The 22,531-nt window shown below is 36.1% G+C and overlaps 3 protein-coding genes across 6 annotated transcripts; all 3 read right to left on the minus strand.

The window, feature by feature from the left end:
* Positions 1 to 2,788: 2,788 nt before the first annotated feature.
* On the minus strand, positions 2,789 to 9,426 carry LOC132181986 (transcription factor bHLH118-like). Its single transcript, XM_059595201.1, is given in 4 exon segments — positions 2,789 to 2,875; positions 2,977 to 3,390; positions 3,521 to 3,739; positions 9,301 to 9,426. Coding segments are annotated over 4 exon segments (846 nt in total).
* A 252-nt stretch (positions 9,427 to 9,678) lies between these two features.
* On the minus strand, positions 9,679 to 15,178 carry LOC132180347 (receptor-like serine/threonine-protein kinase At4g25390). 3 transcript variants are annotated; one of them, XR_009440137.1, is made up of 3 exons: positions 13,137 to 15,178; positions 10,428 to 10,497; positions 9,679 to 9,984 (listed from the first exon to the last, which is right to left on the minus strand). XR_009440137.1 is itself a non-coding variant. In XM_059593142.1 (2 exons), exons 1-2 carry the CDS (start codon positions 15,062 to 15,064, stop codon positions 10,494 to 10,496), a joined length of 1,932 nt encoding a protein of 643 aa, XP_059449125.1. In that variant the 5' UTR covers positions 15,065 to 15,178; the 3' UTR covers positions 9,679 to 10,493. The 3 variants fall into 3 exon arrangements, 1 of the variants encoding a protein (XP_059449125.1); XR_009440136.1 differs by having other exon boundaries at positions 9,679 to 10,094; XM_059593142.1 differs by having other exon boundaries at positions 9,679 to 10,497.
* A 2,327-nt stretch (positions 15,179 to 17,505) lies between these two features.
* On the minus strand, positions 17,506 to 22,152 carry LOC132183374 (glycosylinositol phosphorylceramide mannosyl transferase 1-like). Of its 2 annotated transcripts, none has more exons than XM_059596805.1 (5): positions 21,790 to 22,152; positions 21,132 to 21,528; positions 18,763 to 18,923; positions 18,546 to 18,616; positions 17,506 to 17,759 (listed from the first exon to the last, which is right to left on the minus strand). In XM_059596805.1, exons 1-5 carry the CDS (start codon positions 22,071 to 22,073, stop codon positions 17,599 to 17,601), a joined length of 1,074 nt encoding a protein of 357 aa, XP_059452788.1. In that variant the 5' UTR covers positions 22,074 to 22,152; the 3' UTR covers positions 17,506 to 17,598. The 2 variants fall into 2 exon arrangements, with proteins under 2 accessions (XP_059452788.1, XP_059452787.1); XM_059596804.1 differs by having other exon boundaries at positions 18,763 to 18,926.
* Between the last annotated feature and the right edge of the window lie 379 nt (positions 22,153 to 22,531).

Raw genomic sequence — 22,531 nt, forward strand, 5'->3', positions numbered from 1 at the left:
GCCACGTCAACACTTTCAACTCGATCCAAAACGGTCGACCCGGTCCAGTGGGTTAGACCCAGATCCACGGATCTGGCAATCTGATCTGTCAACTCGACCAAGCGGGTCGACCCGGTCCAGTGGGTTAGACTTAGATCCACATATCTTGCAATCCGATCCGTCAACTCGACCAAGTGGATCTCAAATCCTGTTCAGTCCACTAAGTTTGTTTGAGGAGGGATATTGGAGTATTTGAGAAATCACCCGGATCCAAGATTTTCAATCCAACGGGTTAGAACCGGGTTCTGCCGTCGCTAGCCTCCGTGCACTGCCTCCGGCCGCTAGCCTCCGACCACCTCGGCGACTTTTTCAGCGAATTCATTTTTCTTTCCCTTTTCTTTTACCCATACTCAAGTTTACACATTGAGTTTGAGGGGGGATGTTAAAATATTATGTTATGGTTATTTACTTGTTATTTACTTCCTTAGGTATTATTAATCTACTAGGTTTACCTTTCCTTAGTCTACTAGGTTTACCTTTTCTTAGTCTATTAGGTTACTTGTCTCTCTATAAATAGAGGTCTCTGTATTCATTATCAACACAATCATAATAGAAGAGATGTAGTCCTATATGCTTCCACACTCTCTCTCTTCTCTCTCTTTCTTCCGCTTCTAATATATTATCCAATATATTTAACAGCTACTATTTAGCGTATATTAATGATTCTCTCTGTTTCATTTGAAATGAAGATGAGTTATTTTATGGTCAAAATTTAATATCGTTATATTTAACAATGTAAATGACGCCATATCATCTGAATTTTTTGAATGATGTGATAATATATTATCGTCTGACATTATCTATGTCGTTAAATACAACAACATTAAATCTTAACGAAGACTTACACAAGCATCTTTATGAACTTATATAGTGGAGTAGGAGCCCAACCACAGATGTTGAGTGAAAACTTTAATGGTCATCTCTCCATATCACTAAGATTTTGGCTGATGATCCTAAGCGCCAACAGGTGATAATGGAAAGATATGGTGAGCCTCAAAATACAAATTCTTTTTTTTTTGGGGGGGGGGGAGGATATATAAGAAGAATATATAACATTAACTAAATTTGATATATATCTCCATATCACTAAGATTTTGGCTGATGATCCTAAGCGCCAACAGGTGATAATGGAAAGATATGGTGAGCCTCAAAATACAAATTCTTTTTTTTTTGGGGGGGGGGGAGGATATATAAGAAGAATATATAACATTAACTAAATTTGATATATATATATATATATATATATAAGAGCACCCACAAGGCCCCCCAACTGCAAACATGTCCGCATGCACAAGAAACCAAACAACAAGATAAACATCAAAGCCAGGTCATCTGCATCTAATCCTCGCATTTATGTTTTTCCAAATAAAATACACTGCAACAGCAAACATCAACTTAACAATAAGGCTCAAAAGGGACCTCCATTTAGTATTTGACAATACTAAATGATAAAGTATAGTTGAGTGAAGCTCTCTTCAGTTGGCCATGATCGATGCTCTTACTTAAAGAACACACTTTTTTAATATCAGGTACTGGTATATATCTTTTGAAGTATTCACAAAAGCTTATCCCTGTTTAATTTAGTAGACTGTTGTATAATTGACATACATGAGATGATGCAGCATTAATGAAAATTAACCCTTGAATCAACAAGCAATTTGTAAGGAAAAAAAAATTATGAATGATTTTCACTGTCACACGCATCATCCCAGTTGTATAACAATCTACTTAATATCATTTCCCTTTACATATAAGCAACAATTTTTTATAATTAATGAGGAAACAGATTTACCATAAACTTTGATTGTCAATTCAGTTTATTAACCAAATTAAGACTTTCAATGCCTTGCTACAATATCAACTCAAGATAAAGACAAACTTATGACATGCAATATTCTCCTAACTCCTATACGTCATTCTTTGTATTGGCCATATATATGAAGAATCCCCGATAGCCTGAGCCATCTTAGCATTATGCTTATCCGCACTACAAGTTCATCAACTTAATTAAGGCCACATTAACCAGGATTTAGACAGCTAAATCTCAATCATGTCATGATATACTGGATCATTGTAACCATAAAAGTCATGAGAATAGGATAATTCACCAGTTTGATATGTTCAAGACCTAGGTTTTGATATATTTAATTAAACCGAAATGGATGATTCTAATTATACACCAGAACATTGCTTAACCGAAATGATTACTATTATGTTGTTTTGCTTTCTTTCATAATTTTGATCAGATATCAAATAAGATCATATTGTTACGATCTTAAGTGTACCACATAGCTTAAGTACAACCTTATCCATGTGTATATAAGCTCGTAGACGTCAATTATAGAGGGTGTTAACTTATATACACATTATCAAGATTATACTTAAGATATGTGGGACACTTAATTAGTATCATAACACATGCATATATAATCTGATTATTATCTATACGCAATGGAATGATAATAAACTTACTCATGGAGCTTATGAGCCAAGGGAGCTTAATTATACCACAAAAAGAAGGATTAATAAAACAGCATGGGAACCGCAGTAAATTACTCCTCTTGCTAGCTCATGTGATAAGAGATATATTTTGCAGCAAAATATGATCACCTAAACAGATGAGGCATGCATGCACTAATATTTTCTGAAGATGTTATAGAGAGAAATCAACCATTTTCGCATTCAAGCAAAGTTTCAAACCCGAGAGTGGATCGAATATCAGAAAACCTTATACGTGAACAACAAATTGTTAGCTGGGAATTTTCTTCGACAATGGAATGGCTTCCATGAGCTTTTGTTGCAGCCCATGTAGATCTACACTTGTCATGTCACTTACCTGTGAGATCACAAAATTTAGAGGGTAAACGAACAATGACCAAAATAGAAACTTCCAAAACACACAAATAAAACCCTAGTGATGATGATCATATATAGTACCTGAGATTGGACCGTGTAGATTAACCTTTCATTCACTTTTGTACAAACACAGCTATCAACAACAAGCCCTTCCTCTAGTAATTCTTGGAGAACTCTTGATATAGCCAATCCTTCCTCTGTGAAGCAACTATTAACCATAATCTCAACACCCCCGGAGCATGGTCGGACCATAACATACGTTGTCGGGCAGACATGATGGCTAGATGTTCCACCACTCTCACGTTCAAGAGCAATCGAATTATCCTTCTTTAGCTCATCCCTCTTTCCACCCAATTCCTTGATCTTCTTCTGTAGGTGGTCGATATAATTCACAGCCTCGTTCATGTGATCTGACATTGATCGCTTTCCCTGAAACCCCATAAAAATATAAGTCTACTGCAGCCATATTTATCTTTCTAACCCAGGAAGGTTACCCTTACCCTAAATAGCAAAAAAAAAAAAAAAAAAGAACTAGGCATACCCAGAAACATCCATGAAAGAATTAATGGGTTATGGAATAATTTCTTCACAAGATAGTAAGAATTAATTAATTAATTGTTCACACCTTGATGAACTCAAGAGGGAGAAGGGATCTGAGAGAGGCATGTAGCTTAGCCATATCTTTCCTTCTTTTGCGCTCCATCTCCCGATGCGCCATCTTCTTATCGTTGTCATCTGATGATTTCCGCTGCTGCCGGCCACTTCCACTTCCATTGAAGTTAAGTATAGTATCGTCCATTGAAACATGGGGCAGCAGGCCAGCAAGATCAGATCTTGTGGGATCCTGAGTGCTTTAGAGAATATATGATCTGCAGCGCCAGCTAATCAGTTTGGTTTTTTAAAGAAAATCATTTTGTTGAGGAAAATATATTCATCATCTTCTCATCAAGCTTTACTCTCAAGGTGGCGATGATAGAAGAGGCAAAAGAAGGAGATACGTTAGTTAGGGTGTGAGATCTTCCATGGGCCTCATATTCCAAGATTCTTCGTAATCTATTCACATACACAGAGAGAGAGAGAGGTATGAACTGGCCTTTCTACAAACATTATTAATCTTATAATGTGGGCACTGTGCCTTTTCTACAAAGAAAACCCTCCACCTACTTTTTTTTTTTTCCCCTCTCTTTCCCTTCTTATCCTTTGGAGTCAATGACATGGTTAATTTAGGGAATAATTGCATCATACATATAGTTTTTTAATTAATTAATTAATGGGTTTATTACAATATAGTCTACATTGATTAGACTAAAAAAAAAAAAACGTTTACTCTGCTATATTGAATTTGCACGTGCGGGAACTGTTCCTACGGTGGCTGGCTATCTTTTTGTGTGGTCCTTTCTTAAGGTCATCACACGATTCTATGTTCATATGGTCGTCAAATGTTTGTCGGAGAGTTTGTTACAATCATTTGTCCTTTGTTAGCGCACAATGATACTGATTAGACGTGTCTAGCTCACACCCAATTGGTCTTAATTTGGATCAGCAACATGTTTATGTATGAATTGCTAAATTTATTTAGACAGTCCGGTTCTATTCAGAGTCTTTATTATTTGTCTAAATTCGTAATAATTAAGACAAATAATTGCGGTGAATCCATATTTACTTCATCATTTATACCTAATAATAGATATAAAGGATGACATTCATATCCCATACAATATTATTTAGGATATTGTGTTGGATGTAATAGATTTTTTTATATTTTTAGCTATTTATTTTAGATGGATGTCTAAATTGTAATAATAATATTTTTTTTAAAATAACTTGAATGGTTCTGGTGGAGTGGCTGAACCACCCTTTGGCCAAGGGACTGGCTTAGCCACCCCAAACGATCGGACGGGAGGAGTGACTAACACCTCCTTTGTAATATTTCAAACTTAGATTAGTCTAACCAAATCATATGGATCAAGAGGAGTGATCAATACGAGTAGTAAAATTTTCAACATGATTGCATGAAAATGATTTTTTGCCACGTGACATTTATTGCATTATTAAGCATATATATTAGTGCAAAGTTTTTGTAGAAGTCACATCCTACACATTTTTGTTTTATTTTGCTTGTTTTTAGAACAAATTAGCTGAATTCATATTGTTTCTGATTCTCTCACTTTTTCTCAAAAATCAAGAGAACACATAAGTCCCTACCTTCTTAAGCCCTTTCCAACTTTTTGCAGCTCTTACCTTAGATTTCATTTGGCAAGCAAGGAATGAGTTGGTTCATGATGGTACTCAGCCCTCTCAGTAAAGCTATTATTCAGATTTCTATAAATTGGAATCATCACATTTTTGCCTGACGTGACCTGGCCGTTCCTTCTTTGTAGATGCCTTCGAAAATAGGCTGCATCAAAGCCAATTTTGATGTTGCAATTAGGGTGTCTTTTGCGGTGGCTGCAGCAATGATATGGGGATCGCCTTAGTGGCAGTTACTCATAAACTTTCTTCCACTAATGTTTTGCACGGTGAAGCTTTTGCAATTCTTTTAGTTGTTCGGTTAGCTGCCTCTTTGAGCTTTGGATGTCTATCTTTGGAAGGAGATGCTCTACTAGTAGTGTTGGTTGCCCGCCTCTTTTTTATTATTGGCCTTCTGCTAATTGTATTTAAGATATTAGCCTTGATTTATCCTCTTTTCAAAGTTGGAATGCTTTGGAAATTTCTCAATGTGCCAACTTTAGGGCACATGCTTTAGCTAAATGGGCCGCTTCCAATTATGTTTTTTGAAGCATTCTCACGGGATCCCCTATTCTCTCTTCCATTCGGATCAGGAATGGCAATGACCCTCTCCTATAATCCTTTTTCCTTATTCAATTTACAAAAAAAAAAAAAAAAAAAAATTGGCCACCCGTAGGGTTGAAGAAAATTTTGTTTCTTCAATTCTCTCACCCAACCTTCTAATCTTCAAATAAGTATGAGATTTTCCAATTGTATTTAAGGGAAACTTCACTTACCTCTCTGAACTCTCTTTATTTTTGCAATCTCCAAAGTTTAAAAACTCTAAATTTGGTAGATTGAACTTCCAATTTTTTGCAATGTCACCTCTTCATTAAGATTTTCTGTTAAATTCTTTTAAAATTTCCAAAATACCCGTTTTGTATTATAAAAAATAAAAGATAAAAATTGCAAAGATTCAGGTGTTAGTTAAAATTTAAAGGAATTTACAATAATACCTATGCCTGAATCTTTGAAATTTTTTTATAATAAATAAATTGTGGTATATATTTGGGAAATTTTGACCAAATTTAATGGAAAAATCCTAACATATGAGAGATATTGCAAAAAATTAAAAGTTCAATATCTTAAATTTAGAGTTTTTGAACTTTAAAGAGGTAATTTCAAAACACATGTAAGTTCATGGAGTTTTATGAAATGTTCCCTATTTTTTATATATGAAAAGAGTTTAAATTTTGAGGCCCTACATAGGATCAGCTACCCTACAAGCATGATTTTATTTGATTCTATTTCATGTTTACAAATCACCAATTGCATAGTTCTTGTGTAAAGCTTTGAATCTTCAAAAACAAATTTTAGATATGATTTTAGATTATTGACAAAAAATTCAGAGACCTATAAATCAGTCCTAAGGTCTTTAAAACATGAGCTTTGAGCATACAAACCGATGGGCATTAATTAGACATGTTTAGCATCAAGCTTTTTCAATGATCATGCATCATGTACTGATTTAATTAGATTTCATAAAGGTGTTTTAAGATGCTCAAAATTGATCCATATTGATTTAGGGCATGTTTGGGCATGGGTTTGAGGTGCCTGAAAGTGCATTTTACACTTAAAAAGCCCGTTTGAAGAAAAAAAAATACTAATTTGATAAAAGAAATTGAAAGCGCTTTGAATGGGTTCAAAAATAGCCAAAACGCACTTTTGGCAAAAGCTTAAAAATAAAGATTTTGCCAAAAAACGCTTTTTGACTTAAAAGCTCTTCAAACGCAATGAAAACGCCAACCATAGAGCTCTTGCCACAACAAACAAAACTACAAGAATATGCCTGAACTTGTAGCAAAGAAGTAGCTTATACTATTAAAAAAGCACCTATTTAGCCAAATAATTCTATAAGTTCTTGTGTCACTCAAAAAATGAGGTTCTTTTAAAATCATCATTTGATCAAAATCTAATAATGATCAATTACAAGTCCAATGGTAATTTTAAGAGCTACATCATTCTTAGAATGACACAAAAGTGACTTCTAGCCCGGGGCGAAACCACCTTAAAGCTTGCCCCCCAAGCCATAAGGTAGTCCTCAAAAAATTAAATTTTTGTCAAAATTATATATATATATATATATATATATACACACTTAAAAATTAATTTTTGCCCCCTCCCATTCTTTTTTTTTTTTTCTAATTTTGCCCCCCAAAGTAAAAATTATAATTCCGTTCCGCTTGTAGCATTAAAATCCTATTTAGCCATGATGATCTAGATTCTCTTAATGTGCATTTTACAAAACTTTGGGGACTGTTTTTATCTAATACGTTAATATTTTAAAGCCGCACGTTTTTTTTTTTTGTTACAAAAAATTCGATGTACTGAACAGTACCCAATTATTTTTTATTACTTAAATCATTTCTCATCGTTTAAACAGTAAACAATGAGAATTTGACTAAAAATTTCTTACATGAGTATATTTTTGAGATAAATCTTTTAATCAACGTGTAAAAATAGATAACACTTCGAATGATAATATATATATATATATATAGATAAATCTTTTAATCAACGTGTAAAAATAGATAACACTTCGAATGATATATATATATATATATATATATATATATATATATATAACAGCATTAAAAGGTAATATAGATCTTCCTGTTGATTTCTTGTTCAAAATTGTGTCGTCTATTAGTGTCACGTCATCATTTTTGCCACGTTACATTAAAATATTAATTTTTTAAGTTTCTATTAAAATATCAAACAAAAAATTTAAAAAAAAAAAAAAAAAACACACCCCACCACGGGCCACCCATAGGAGTGCCCAACGGTGGGGCTAGGGGCGGCCACCCCCAACCCCTTGAACTAATTAAATATGTCAAGGACTTAAGGACCATATCAGAAAGAGCCACAAGGCCAACTTGGAAAACAAAAACCTATACATTCTGTTATGCTATAATATCAATCAATACTTGCGCATGGAATATGTTTAGAAGTAATGATTCTGCATATTTCATGTACAGAGACAACATATTTCCAAAGACATCTAAAACTCACACTACAAAAAAATGTGTTATTAGTAACGTGCCTATTGTGCAGGATTTTTTCACACGTCACTATTTGGTGACGTGGCACTTTTTCACACGTTACCAAAGTATTTGGTAACGTGTTAAAGTTAACACGTTACCATTTGGTGATGTGTCAAAGCTGACACGTTACAAAATGGTAACGTGTCAAATTTGACACGTCATTGTTCCGAAAATTAAAAAAAAAATTGACAACTTTAGTAACGTGTCAAAGTTGACACGTTACCATTTAGTGACGTGTCAAAGTTGACACGTTACCATTTAGTGACGTGTCAGCTTTGACACGTTACCATTTGGTAACGTGTCAAATTTGACACGTTACTAAAGTTTTAAAATTTTTTTATTTATTTTTTCAAATTTCCCATTGGTAACGTGTCAAATTTAACACGTTACCATTTAGTGACGTGTCAAAGCTAACACGTTACCAAATGGTAACGTGTCAAATTTGACACGTTACTAAAGTTGTCAATTATTTTTTTTATTTCTTCCCTCTTTTTTCTTCATCCTGGCCGTCTTCTTCTTTCTTCTCTTTTTCTCTCTTTTGCTCTCACGCCCATGGCAGCTCTCTCTTCTCTCATATGGGAAGAAGAAAAAGAAAAGAGAAGAGAAAAAAAGAGAAGATAAGAAGAAGATGAAAAAGAGAAGAGATCGAAGATCTAACATTTTTTTTTTTTTTTTCTGCTGGGTTTGGGGTGTTGAAATTTGTTTTGGCTGCTGGGTTTGGGATTTTGAAATTTCTTTTGCTGTTGGGTTTGAAATTTTTCTGGGTCTGAATTTTTTGGTTGGTTTGGTTTGATTTTTCAGGTTGAATCCACTTAGGGATCGGACATTATATACTTTAATAAGTAATTTTTCTTATTGATTTTTTTGTCATTTGTCTTAACTTTTAAACCTACTGATTTTTCTGGTTCTTTGGTGTTGTAGGTTTCTGATTTTTGGTGTTGTAGGTTTCCAACTCCACACAGTGAGTGAGTAGTAAAATTAGATTCTAAGTTCAAAACTTTTGAAATCTTTTGCTTAAATTAATTTTTGCTGCTGAGTTTGAATCTATTGATCTATTCCAAGTTCAATTAATTCTTTTTTTGTCAAATAAATTTTTATTTGCTGGGTTTGAATTTTTGAAAATTAGGTTCGAATCTGATGTTATTTGAAATCTGGGTTTGGAATTTTGAAAATCAAATTCGAATATGATTTTATTTGAAATCTGGGTTTGGAATTCCATGATATTATTTGAAAAAAAAAATCCAGAAATAAATTTGAAATATATTTTTTTTAATTAATTTTTTAAACTTTAGTAACGTGTCAATTTCTGACACGTTACTAAAGGGTGACGTGTCAGAAATTAACACGTTACTAAATTTCCATTAGTAACTTCCAATTTTGCAACCTGCCAGCCACGTTACTAATGACACGTTACTAACCGTTAGTAACGTGTCAACAGGCTTAACACGTCACCGTTATGATCATAACCAGAGAACCTCAAAGAGCAATTCCCTCTCTCTGCTTCCCTGTTCTTAAAGGTCCACAATAAATAGGCCCCCCAAATAGCTATTTAAACTCAAAACAATCATTACTCTTGGACCACAGCCATTTACCAGCAAAAACCACTTCCATAGCTCCATAGGTCTTTCAAATCTTTCAACTTTCCTTTATATGAGAGGATTCAGAGCTGTTTATCTATAACAGAAAGGTGATTTTATAGTTCCATAAGTCTTGTTCATCCTTTGCTTTTTCTTTTTTCTTTTTTTGGATAAGATATCCTGTTCATCTTTCCTACTTGCTGAAACAGTATTCACATCATGTTAGAGATGAAACTATAGTATTAATTCCAGATGCAGCAGTAAATTAGAAGAGGTGCCACCCAGTAAGCATCCGGTCCTCAACCTGAATCTATCGAGATGAAATAGATATAGTTCATGAACACCACAAACACTAGCAAAAATTCTTGGAGGAAAAAGAGGTGCTTTTTGTTTGTGTCCATGTGATTTAGGTGTATGTTGAATAATTTTCGAAGTCTTTCTTGTGTCCTTCTAAAAATGAGGTGGCTTTTAAAATTACTATTTAATCAAAATTCAATCATGATCAATTATAAGTCCAATGATGATTTAAAAGCCACATCATCTTTGGAGAGACACAAGAAGAATTTATAGCATTACTCGTGTCTATGTGTGCTAGTAACAAAAAGTTGATAGAGAACATGTAGAAGAAACCAAACTCATTCACCTCCTTCACATTGTAGAAGTCGAAACGATGACCAGTTAAAGCACTTCCCCTTAGCTCCAGAATTCTCTACCTGGAATTTATAATATTGCTCTGATTGGAAAATCAGATCAAATTGCAACATTGCAATATCTGTACATACTCCAGACAAACAATGTTCTCATCTCATAGTTACATAGTTAGATTGAAACACCGAAAAAATAAAAATATATATAAATATAAGTTAATAAAAAATAAAGAAAAAGGGGAAGGGGTGGGGAATAGCTTGCAGGGAAACTATTTTACACTAACTGATAGCATATGCAATGACCAATTCCTGGACCACAAGGTTATAGAAGTTTAACTTCAGATCAAATACAGACCACCTATAAGGACATACCCAATAAGCTAAGTTACACATTGTATAAAAAAGGGACGAGCAAAACCAAAGTGCATCTTGCACAAGAAATCAAGATTTAAGGAGATAGTTGTGAGAGAGAAAACATTAAAACAAGTACATAGACTGCTGATGAATTAATAGAATAAATACTAAACTTCATTTACAGCCAACAAGAAATGTCTCTTGGGTCATGAACATTTGGAAACTAGTAAAAATGATGAAGGAGCTTAACTGCTTATGAGATTGACATCACAGATTTTAGTTGTGCATTTACAGAACCCATCCATTGAAAGAATATCCCATCTGTTTTGTTCACACAGTTCCACCCAAGACAGGCAGCCACTGAACATTGGAATACAAGACCAGCAAGCACCAAAACCTAGATTATAAAATCACAATAAACTAAGGCCAGGACTTCACCAGTTTATCTCTCAACACTTTCATGGGTTTATGTTTTACAGAATTGCAGTGACCAGTGCTTCAATGGTCAACAAATCCTTAATACAGGTTTGCAGAAATAAACACTGCGACCGAAAGACTTTATCCATCATTCCATCATTTTTACCCCGTTAGCAAGCAAAATTAAATTCTTGTATCTATATAACTATATATAGAAAAAGAAGGGGCACTGAACAATCATTTTAACAAGGGAGACCCTTTCTTATAGCTTAAGAACAACCTGTGACAAATTGGCAGTGCGTATATTGAAATCATTACGCATCATTAATATATGTTGGCCTTATCAATGCTTGTCTTATTACCACCATTTTTGTAGCTCACCAAAAAAACAAAAAAAAAAAAAAGAGTTAAATGCATAATTGGTACCTGTGGTTTATGCATTTATCAAAAAGGTACCTTGGTTAAGGTACCTTGGTTACTTATTATATAAGAAAAATAATACAGGGTTTTAAAAAGTGACTAAATTGATACTTGTACTTTACAAGTTTATCAATTTAATGCTTCTGTCCATTTACCGGCTGAAACTTAACGAAAATTTTGTCACATGTATAAAAAGCCATGAAAGACCAATAAAGGGTTGTTACATGTTCACAATTCCACTTCAGCGTGACACATAACAACTTTTCTTTTTTTAAAGGAAATAAAAAAGTGGCTAAGGGGGTGGCTCCCCCTCTCCGCCACTTGAGGGTAGTTGGACCACCCTCTTACCTGGGGATGGAAGGCCTGGACACCCCAGAAGAAGGTTTCATAGGTGACTGGACAATCCCCTAGAGAGTTTTATGGGTGGTTCAAGCCACTCACTTACCTAGAGATGGTTCAACCATCCCTAAAAGAGGTTTTGGGGCAGCTGACCACCCCCTAACTTATGGGCGTGGTCCAACCACCCCGTTAGGGTCTTCCGGGGGTGGACCACCTCCTCACCTAAGGGTGGTCTAACCACCACTAAATAAGAATTTGCAGGGTGGCAAGGGGCGGTTTGGACACCCCCAACATAATTTTTGCGGTGGCCCGAGCTATCCCGAACCACTCTAAGGTGAGGGGATGATCTAATCACTCTCAAGATGCAGAGAGGGAAGAACCATTCCCTTAGCCACCACCTTTTTTTTTTTTTTTTTTGTTAGGTGTCAAGTTGAGGCGACATTTTATACTCGCCACACCATTTTATTGGTCTTACATAGCTGTTTTTATACAAGTAGGAAAAATCCAGACAAGTTTTCAACCAGTAGATGGATGGAATTATCAAAGTGATAAACTTGTAAAATACAGGTACCAATTATGTCACTTTTTAAAACCCAGGTACCAATTATGCATTAAAAAAAAAAAAAAAAAAAAGCAAGCAAGCCCAAATACTACACACTATTTCAGTACAAACACTAAATACCATAAATAGTATGAATATTTTCTCCTTTCTACCTAACTAGAAAGTTCCACAAATGAAAAGGTCGGTCAGTTCCCAAAAAGTAGCAGACAAAGAGGGGACAACTACCCTGGCCAAAATTTCCAAACTGATTAAAGGCAAGCTGGTCCTTCAATTCCAATTAATAGTACCCAGAGGGCCTCACCGCAAAAGTATGGAACAAATTATTCAAAAAGCTAATCTTATTATTCATGGAATTCCAGAAACTCAGTGCAAAGAGAAAAGGGAAGTAGGGTCAGTGCTTTGATTTTCTCCTCAACAATGGTTACACAGAAAGTCCAAACAAATTTTCAAATGGTAGGGCCATACCAGTATAATCAGAGAGAGCAAAATGGAAGAAAGTTTCAAATCCAATTCAATGTGAACATAAATATGTTGTTTCTACACCTCTCATCCACAAAGAATGAAGAACCAATAATCTACAGCAGTATACAAGTAATTGTTCATGAAAACTCACCGAGTCGTCTTATGTGACTTGTGAGGGAAGCGTGATGGAGTTGATGGGGATAATTCAATTGGAAGTTGGGGCGGTTCTATGTGGCCAGCAAGCATCCCCACAACCTCTTTCATGGAAGGCCGGAGAGCAGGCCTCTTCTGCAAGCATAGCAACGCAACCGTGATGCAGAGGAGAGCCTGCTCGCGATCCAAACACTGAATAGACTTGTCAACCAGATCAAGAAGCTTGCCGGCACGGGCAAGCTGACGTGCCCAAGACAAGAGATTGGCGCGTTGGAAGTCCGAAATGGGCGTATTCAACACCTGAAGCGGGCGGCGCCCGGAGATCAGAACCAGCAATAAGACACCATAGCTATATACATCACACTTTTCAGAGATATTTTCACCCACACCATACTCAGGGGCAATATAACAAACAGTTCCTCTCATACTCGGAGTACTACTAATGCCACCACTCTTGCCAATTTCCCCACTAAACGAATAATCGTGGCTATTCCGGCGAGCTCTCCGTACCTCGCCGCTCAGTCCATCCAACCACCGATCGATGCTACCCCAACTGCCCTGTCTCCGGCTTCTCCCTCTCTTCTTGTACAAATCCTCGTCCCTCGGCCACCACTCATCGCCATTGTCATCGCTAATAAACCCCATTTGCTTCATTTTATTTTTGCTCTTCTTCTTCCTAGCGAGATCTTCACAATACTCTTCCTTCCACCACTCTCTCGCCGGCCTCCGCCTCTCCTTCGAATTCTTGGCGCTCTGTTCATCCTCCATTGACATCCACCACTCCAATCGCTTCCGGTTCTTGTTCTTCTTATTCGACTTCTTCTCCGACTTCCCAGTTGCTCCACTATCCGAAGAAGCGCTAACCCAGTCGCTCTTCGGCCTCTCCTTGTTTATCTCTGTCCCAATCCACTCCATCACGTAGTTCTCTTTCCCGCTCCTTCCTCCACCACCAACACCAAACAGCTCTTTCCCATTCTCAACGCTTCCCCTGTCGAAATTCCCCTCCGAAACGCTCGGCGATGCCACCGTCACGGGATGGACACTCTCCGACGACGGTGAACGACTCACAACCCCATTGAAATCCTCAAAAGTAGTAATCACGCTCTCCGTCTCCTCGACCACTGATCCACAATCCTCTACGACTCCACCTCCACCTCCACCTCCACCACTGCCCTCCTTCGCCGCCAACCCACCGCCATCTTCAACCGCTAACGTAATATGATTCTCTGATTTCAGCCTAGCAAGCCCGAAATCCCCAATCTTGGCCGAGAAGTGCTGATCCAAGAGAATATTACTAGGCTTAATATCGCTGTGAATCACCGGGGGGTCCAGGCCATGCAGATACTCGAGCCCTCTGGCGATATCGAGAGCGACGGCGAAGCGCCTCTTCCAGTCCAAGAGCTCGGGGGGACGTTTGCCGCGGAGCAGCGCGTCCTGGAGATTTCCGTTGTGCATGAGTTCGTAGACGAGGAGCATACGGCGCCGTTTGCGGTCGGAAGAGAAGCCGAGAACGGGGACGAGGTTTGGGGAGTGGAGCTTGGAGGCGAAGAAGAGCTCGTTGTGGAACTCGCGCTCGCCCTGGAGGGAGCCGGAGTCCATGACCTTGACGGCGATGGGCACGGGCGGGGTGCGGTCGAGGGAGCCGGAGAAAACAGGGCCGAAGCCGCCCTGGCCGAGGCGCTGCGAGAATGAGTGCGTGGCGCGGCGGAGGGCGGAGTAGGAGAAGCGGTGAGGCGGGGGGCGGGAGTCGGAGGGGGCTGTGGCAGTGGAGCTGGTGCGCTTGCGGCCGATAATCTTGCGGTAGAGGATAACCAGGATTGAGAAGATGGCGAAGGCGGCAACGAAGAGGGATTCGGTCGTCGGGGAGGGAGTGGGCGCAGGCGATGGGGATGGGGATTGGGATGGGGGGATTTGGCGGCCTGGCATGGCCGCGATCACTTTCGGAAATGAAATTGAGATTACAACAGCGGCAGAGACTGACGATCTTCCATGATTGAGAGTTCCATGTACAAGGAATATGGCAGAGATGAGATGAATGATAGCGTATCTGTTATGGGGAATGTTATATATGGAAATATGGAACGAAGTTATATATATATATATATATATATATATATATATTAAAATATGAACCTATAAAAATTGATTTTAAGAACAAATTGTTATTTTGGCATACGTTAACAATTTATAAATTATTTTTTATATTGTAAGAAGTGATTTATAATTTATGCTAACTACAAGAACCTATAAATTATTTTTTATACCTAATTTATAATTTAGTTCAACCATAATAATTAATTTTACATTTATCCTAAAAAGATATTATGGTCATTTACATATATATATATATATATAAAAGAAAGGTTCTTCTCATACCCAAACAAATAAAATAATATAAAATAGAAGAAGAAAGAAAATGTAAGCAAAAATGTGGAAAGGGGGGTTGAAAGGCAGCCAATCAAGGAGAAAAAACAGCGCAAAAAACTTAAGGGACCTGGTATTGGTCATAGTTTGTTAATAGAAAGTGGAGTAGGTAAATGTTCATTTGGTTGTTTCTTCCACCTTCAATACCTTGTTTGACCACTCAACAAAAGAGTGCCGAAGACAATAAATAAAAAATAAAAACTTTTGTTTTCTCTTGATTGGTTTGACTTTTTTTTTTTTTTTCCCACCAACTTGGATTAGTTTTTTTTTCAATTTATTTAAAAAGAAAACAGAAAATATGCAAAGGTCCAATGCTGTCCAAATCTATATCATAGTCATATGATTTTAAATTAACACATTTTATTAATTTCTCTTTTGAATCCATCTTTATTTATTTTGCATAACATAAAAAAGTATTTTGGAATAGAAGGAACTCGTTTTCTCTTCTGTTTAATAAAACAATATGATTTTCCTTTCCTAAGTATATAATAAGATAAGATATGTCTCAATCACCAAATGCAAGTTGTTATTGTTACAAGTCTTGATTTTGGATTTCTATTATAACAAAATCACATCACATGGTAGCCTTAGCTAACCATGTGCCGCAATATTTCTTTAATACATATAGAGAGAATAGATACATGAATTTTTTTTAAAAAAAAATAATTAATTAGTTCTTATTCATAGAAAAGTCAAGTGCTTATTTTCTCAAAATATTCTTACAAGTTGTAAATAAAAAATAAAAAATAAAATAAAATAAAAGTAAAAAAGCAATTAATATTTTAAGTGGTTTGTTAATATAATTGAGAAGAATAAAAAGTTTCAAACTAAAAACAAAATACATATATAGAGAATAGATCTTTACAACTTACAAGCTTATAGGGTTTAGATGAAATTCAATGTACAAAAGAGGAGATGTTGGTAATTTGGATAATGTAGTTTGACTCTATGCCTTTGGCCTCCAGCTGCCTCACAAATTGAAGAACGTGGAAAAGTAGCATAGACTAGTGAGACCACGTGAGGCCCACACGTGCTAATTTTCTTCTTGGCACAAATTGAAAAGTAGCGAGTAACGTTAAGAATCAATTTTTTAAAAAAAAAATTTTAAAATTACTATTAAATTTTAAATAAATTATACTTAAATTTTAATTTAATAATAATTTTAAAAAGTATATCAACTTTAAAAAAATAAAAATAAAATAAAAAAATAACCCATAACATTACGAGCATAGGACGAGGCCTCTTTCACACGTGTTAGATACACTTTTTTGATCGTTAGCCAATAGCGTGCAATTCACATTCTGATATTGTACGGATGGCTACACACAAGTACTGCTGGCAGCTGGGAGCCTGATTCGTGTCAGTGTCGTACAGCTGGAGCTTTCTTTCATGATCTCCATTCTCCATCACGTGCATATCGTGACCTTTTATATTTAGTTTTTAGGGATTTGTTTGGTGTTTTTTTTTGTTTTAATTTTTTTTTTTAAAAAAAAATATAGTATTGAATTTGTGAAAGGTGGGTATTAAAGATTTAATTGTAATTTTCACATCTAGATCGAAAACAAATCTTTAATACAAAAACAAAAACCAAAAAACAAAAAAACCACGTTCAACAGCTTATCTGTATTCTTTTTTTAATCATTTCTCTCTTTAACCTCACTTTTGTCTCGGATTAATTATCGTAAAAAGATTCAATGTTGCACTATCTTCAACTCTTCTTGGAAGGCGGATTTTTTTTTTCGAGAAAAGGTCCCACCTAATAGGCCAAATCTAACCCTAGGGTAACTCGGAACATTTTGGTAGTTTGTAAGTTCAAGTTGCAATAAATCGTAATTCTGATATCGAAGTGCAAATAGAGTGCTAGTTTGATAAGTATAATTTACCCTAATAAATAATGTTTCTTTAAGGTAAAACAGAAATTACTTTTTGTTTTCCAGACAATGTGAAGATATCGTTTCATCTCATAAATACATAAGAATAAAATATATAATTCTGAACATTGTAATTGGCTGGTGAATAAATTCAATAACCAAAAACTACCAGAACCATTCATGCCTCGCATCTACAGCTTTAACATTGGTTGATACAAGAGGCATGGTACCATAGAGGGAAATGAAATCATTGAGGCATTTGTTTCTCCTCTTGCTGTGCCCTTGCAGACTGCTTATGCCTGATGATCCAATCTCATAGATCTTCCCTGCAAAATTGAAATACCATATTTTAATCAAACTTAAAAAGAAGAAAAGAAAAAAACTTCATGAGCTGACAATTCCTGTTAGTAAAATTTTAAAGAAGCCAATCTTTAAGGCCAATCCTTGAAGGCTAAGAAGTTTGCAATTTGGGTTAACAAGATTGTTATAAGAATCCATGAATAGAAGAGAAAACTACAGGCAAATGCCATGAACCAAAGATTATCTCAAATCAGGCATACAAGTTCCACATTTGGAAATGCTTGCTCTTCATTAATTTATTTATTTAATGTCAATTATGCTTCATCAAGTAAATTAGTTAGAAGCCCTAATACTAACCAACATTTTTTGCAGGAACAATGGCCAATTTTGCTTGTCTAGTACCAAATCCCGCTTTCTAGAAGTAAAAAAGCTTTGGCATTGATATTTGTATGACGAAACTATACATTGTCTATAGTCCTAATTTAGACTAGGAAATTTTTTGAATCTGAAAATACTTTCCAAGGTACTAAATGTGCTTAAAATTCAAAAAAACAACCAAATGAACAGGGGGTGATTTCACCCGAAACACAGCTCCAGAAAGACTATCAAACGAGAGATGACACATTGATTGAACAAGCGTTCGGAAAATAAATAAAGCCAAGTGAAGTGACCAACCACAAGGGCATGCTTTGTTTATTTCAAAAACCACAAAGCTGGACATATCATCAGTCGTTTGACTTTAAGAGATCTTCAGCGGCCCATCCAGTGTGGTTTGCAAACAAACTAAGGCCAAGGAAAAAAAAGATAACTACCTTTCACCCATATTGGAGGAGCACTGGTGGCATTGGCAAGAAGTAGTGACATTGCAATATCTTCACAATTTCTGTACGCGAGTAGGGAACAGACGATTGAAAATCATTCGATTAGGGACATTACAAAATAGAGTAAATAAATAAAAATGCAATAACCTTGTAACTGGAAAAGCAATAAAATAAAATCCCTAAATGACAGTAACATAGAACTGTTTACCTCTCCCTTGATACATAATCATGAATTGATGAGGGCATCTTGTGAGTATACAAATCCAAGTACCTCCTGTGAAAGAATGCAGCTTTGGAGAGAACCATACTATAAGTGCCCATCCACCAAACTGACCACCATCCTCCATAGTTGTAATATGCATCACCATTCTTCTATTTTATATTAATAAGAATCTTGTCAGATACAATAAGGAGACTGACATCAACATTTAAGAAACCCATGATGTGCATTGCCTTCAAAACCAAGTTTTATGTTCCTAGGAGAGGCAGTGAATTTAAGACATTCTGAAATTTTTGCATAAAGTTGCATAATTTTTTTTATTGATTTCCTAGAATCAGCTGACTAACAATATCTTTTAATAAAAACTTCCGGATAAAAATCCAGCAAAGCACTAATTGATCTGCAACACACCACCAGTTACATTAGATCAAAAGTTTGAATTGGGCAATTTGCACTGAGGCAGTATTTAAAAGTGTTCATAGGGTACATTACAAGTTCTTAAAAGAGAATGTAAACTTCAGAATAAGTGGTAATTGAATCTCTCTCCACCCACACACATGTGATGTGAGTTCATGTCTGGGGGGAGAAAGGGGGGCAAGTGTCGGGGAAGTGGGTCTATGTCTATCCTTAATTAACGAGAAAAGTAAGCACAACACAAGGTGGTGTAACAAAAAAGCACATAAATTCAACATTTAATTGGTATTTTAAAGGTGGGCAGGGATTTAGGCTTTTTAGCACCATTGTTTGGGATATATTGAGGAAACAATTGGAGTTTATCAAATGGAATATGTACAGTATGCGTTTGCGACATGCAATTAATCTGAGTAAAGTTCTCTTACGTTATCAAAAAAAAGTTTATCAAATGGAATATGGTATGAATAAACCCCAAATGGTAACTCAATTGGTTGGAGACCACTCATCATGAAGTGAAGGTTACTATTTTGAATCTCTCATTCCTCCACCCCTTGGGCCAATTACTATATATATATATATATATATATATATATATATATATATATATATATATATTTGGTATGAATAAGCTAGCTTCAAAGGAAAAAAAGCAGCAAATTGAAAAAAGAACAAGAAAAAAAAAGGGCATTGAAACCATAGTTTTTACAGGTCAAAGTGTGGAAAGAAGCAATTTGAGAGACAAGCCTTAAGCCTTGAGGGATTGAAGCATACACACTTTGAGTCTTAAAATACTTCAAATAAATAAATACACTTAAGAATTTGAAATAAATAAATAACCACTCCATTTTTGCTGGAATATATATTGAAAAATAGTTTTGATAAATTTTATTTAACTAATTCATGCAGATTATTTAGGAATAATGGTATGAGCTCGAGATATTAAATCTTTCACGTCATTTTGTTTATGTTTGAACTAATGGACTTTACCTATGGAGTCAGCATGTAAATGTCTCAATTCCTCTGTCTCTCTCCCTCTTTGTATAGTAAAGCAATTTGTGCCTAGGGATTTACACAAAAAGTGAATTCTATATTGAGTCGAATGAAACTAGGAACAGCAACAGCGCATGTTTGTTGCATCCTCAAACTTCTCTGGTAACTACCTTGCCAAATCCTGCCCAAAATCCATAGATCATGTTTCCACATATTTCTTCTTCCTAGCAGCATAGGAAAGCATCTAGCACCCTCATTTGATCATGTCATTTATTTGAAGCGAAAAAGCAGAACACAATTCTATCATCTTTTTTCTTTTCTGATACTCAAAAATCTATCATCGGTACAGCCGGTGGTAAACTTCAATAAAATTTGATGGTTTTGAAGAAAAACCTATAGTGTATGACGTTATAACTATATATGTTATCTGAAGTTATCTAGTTGCTAAATATCAAACAGCTCTTAGCTGCTAAATATGAATTATTACAGCAAATGTCTCAAAACATAGAGGTTATGCTGTTGACATGTCTGGATAGATTCCAAAAAAAAGAATTTCCTTTCTCCTATAACTTCCCTTGTTTGCACCAATTAACTGATCAACCAATTTACCGTTGGCTTCTTACAACAAAATAACATAAATCCCTCCAGTAATTCAAAATCATTATACTTCCGGAGCCGATTCATAGATTTAAGAGACATGTTATATATTATTCTTTGAACCATCTCAGCCATCTCTTTTGCAAATTCACCATTGAATTTGTGAACTCACAAGTGGGTCCTACAAATTCAACGGTGAACTCACCCCTCCGCTGTAAGTAAGAATAATTTTTATCATTTCTTTTGATTTAATCAATAACAAACCTTTCCATTCTTCCAAAAAAGAATCTCTAACAGTAAGCAGATGGAGACTATCAGAAAAGCACGTATGCTAATAGGAGGACAATATTACTAACCGACTTATCCAGCCAGTGCATGCGAGGAACAAATCCCACCATTGAGAAAGGAGCACTTTGCCAGACGGTGAAAGCAAAATCTAATGTTGGACATGGCACGACTACATCATCATCAACTGAGAAAATTGCATCCGTTCTTAGCTCCTCGATTGGCTTAAACCTGTTGTTCAAATCGTCTTCTTCATTTATGTCAAACTTAAAGTTGGGTTTGTGAAATGTCTGAGACTTGGAAAACACAATCTTCTTAAGATAGGCTTTCAGAGTCTCTGAAGGCGGATCAATCTCACTCCATACCACATGTATCGCATCAGTCCCACTACAGGATGCGTAGTGAGCAACAGATTGCTTCAGAAGAGAATTTCGTTTCCAAGTGTTGATAAGTATTGTGTAGCCACCCCTGAAGGATGCACACATTATTAAAAAAAAAAAAAACACTAATCAAAGTTTATTGTTCTTTACAACATAAAACGATACTGTTCCAAACTTGGCTAAGTTAGCAGAACTTTTATATTATGTCTGTATTAAAAATCCCCACTTGGAAAATTTCAACAAAACCCAAAACTAGATGAATAAATAAATCACACCCAGGAAAAGACAAATGAAATATGTGATTTTTAAAGTGAAAAAAAAAAAAAAAAAAAAAAAAAAAAAAAGTTACCTAGAAGGAGAAGAAACTGAAGAAGGGTAGTGAGTGTTCCAACCCATGAAGGAACGAAGCCTTGAGGTGGCCAGAACGAAGAAGCACAGGAAACAAAGACCCAGAAGGGTCTTCACCTTGGCGGCGGCGAGCAGCTGGCGAACCCGGCGAAGGAGAAGCGGCGAGCGGCTGCTGTACACACCTCTGTTCGCGGCTTTCTCCTTCGCCGGCGAGTATAAGCCGCCGTTTCGCTCGGCGTCGGTGGTGGAGGCGTCATTGTCTCGGATCCCGATGTGGATGGACATGGGGAGTCAAGGTCCATTCAGTTGACGGGCGGGATTAGATTGGATTGCATCGTTGATCCGCTCACAGTTAAGACGTTGTGGGGAGAAACTCCCGTGTTCGTCGTTGGCATGGAAAGCCAAAAAAACTCGATCAACCAATTGGGGCAAGGGTACGTGGGCCGGCTTTGTGGCTTGTGGGTGAAGGGCTCTCTGGCTTGGCTATAGGGCTTGTTGATCATCTCTAATCCATTAATAGATTCTTAATTTACAATTGACACGTGTCACTAATTTTGCATTGACATGATAGTAAATGTTAGATCTAATGATAATTTTATTACCACATAAAACAATGTATACGTAAGTGTTCATTTAAGAATGCATGTAGCATTTCTTTCAGTAATTTCAAACTAGTGGGATTATTAATTGCGGTGTAACTATCCAAATGCCATTTGATCCGGTTAATGCATTTATGATGGTAA

Source organism: Corylus avellana, chromosome ca5 (genome assembly GCF_901000735.1).
Source record: "Corylus avellana chromosome ca5, CavTom2PMs-1.0".
Taxonomy (NCBI): domain Eukaryota; kingdom Viridiplantae; phylum Streptophyta; class Magnoliopsida; order Fagales; family Betulaceae; genus Corylus; species Corylus avellana.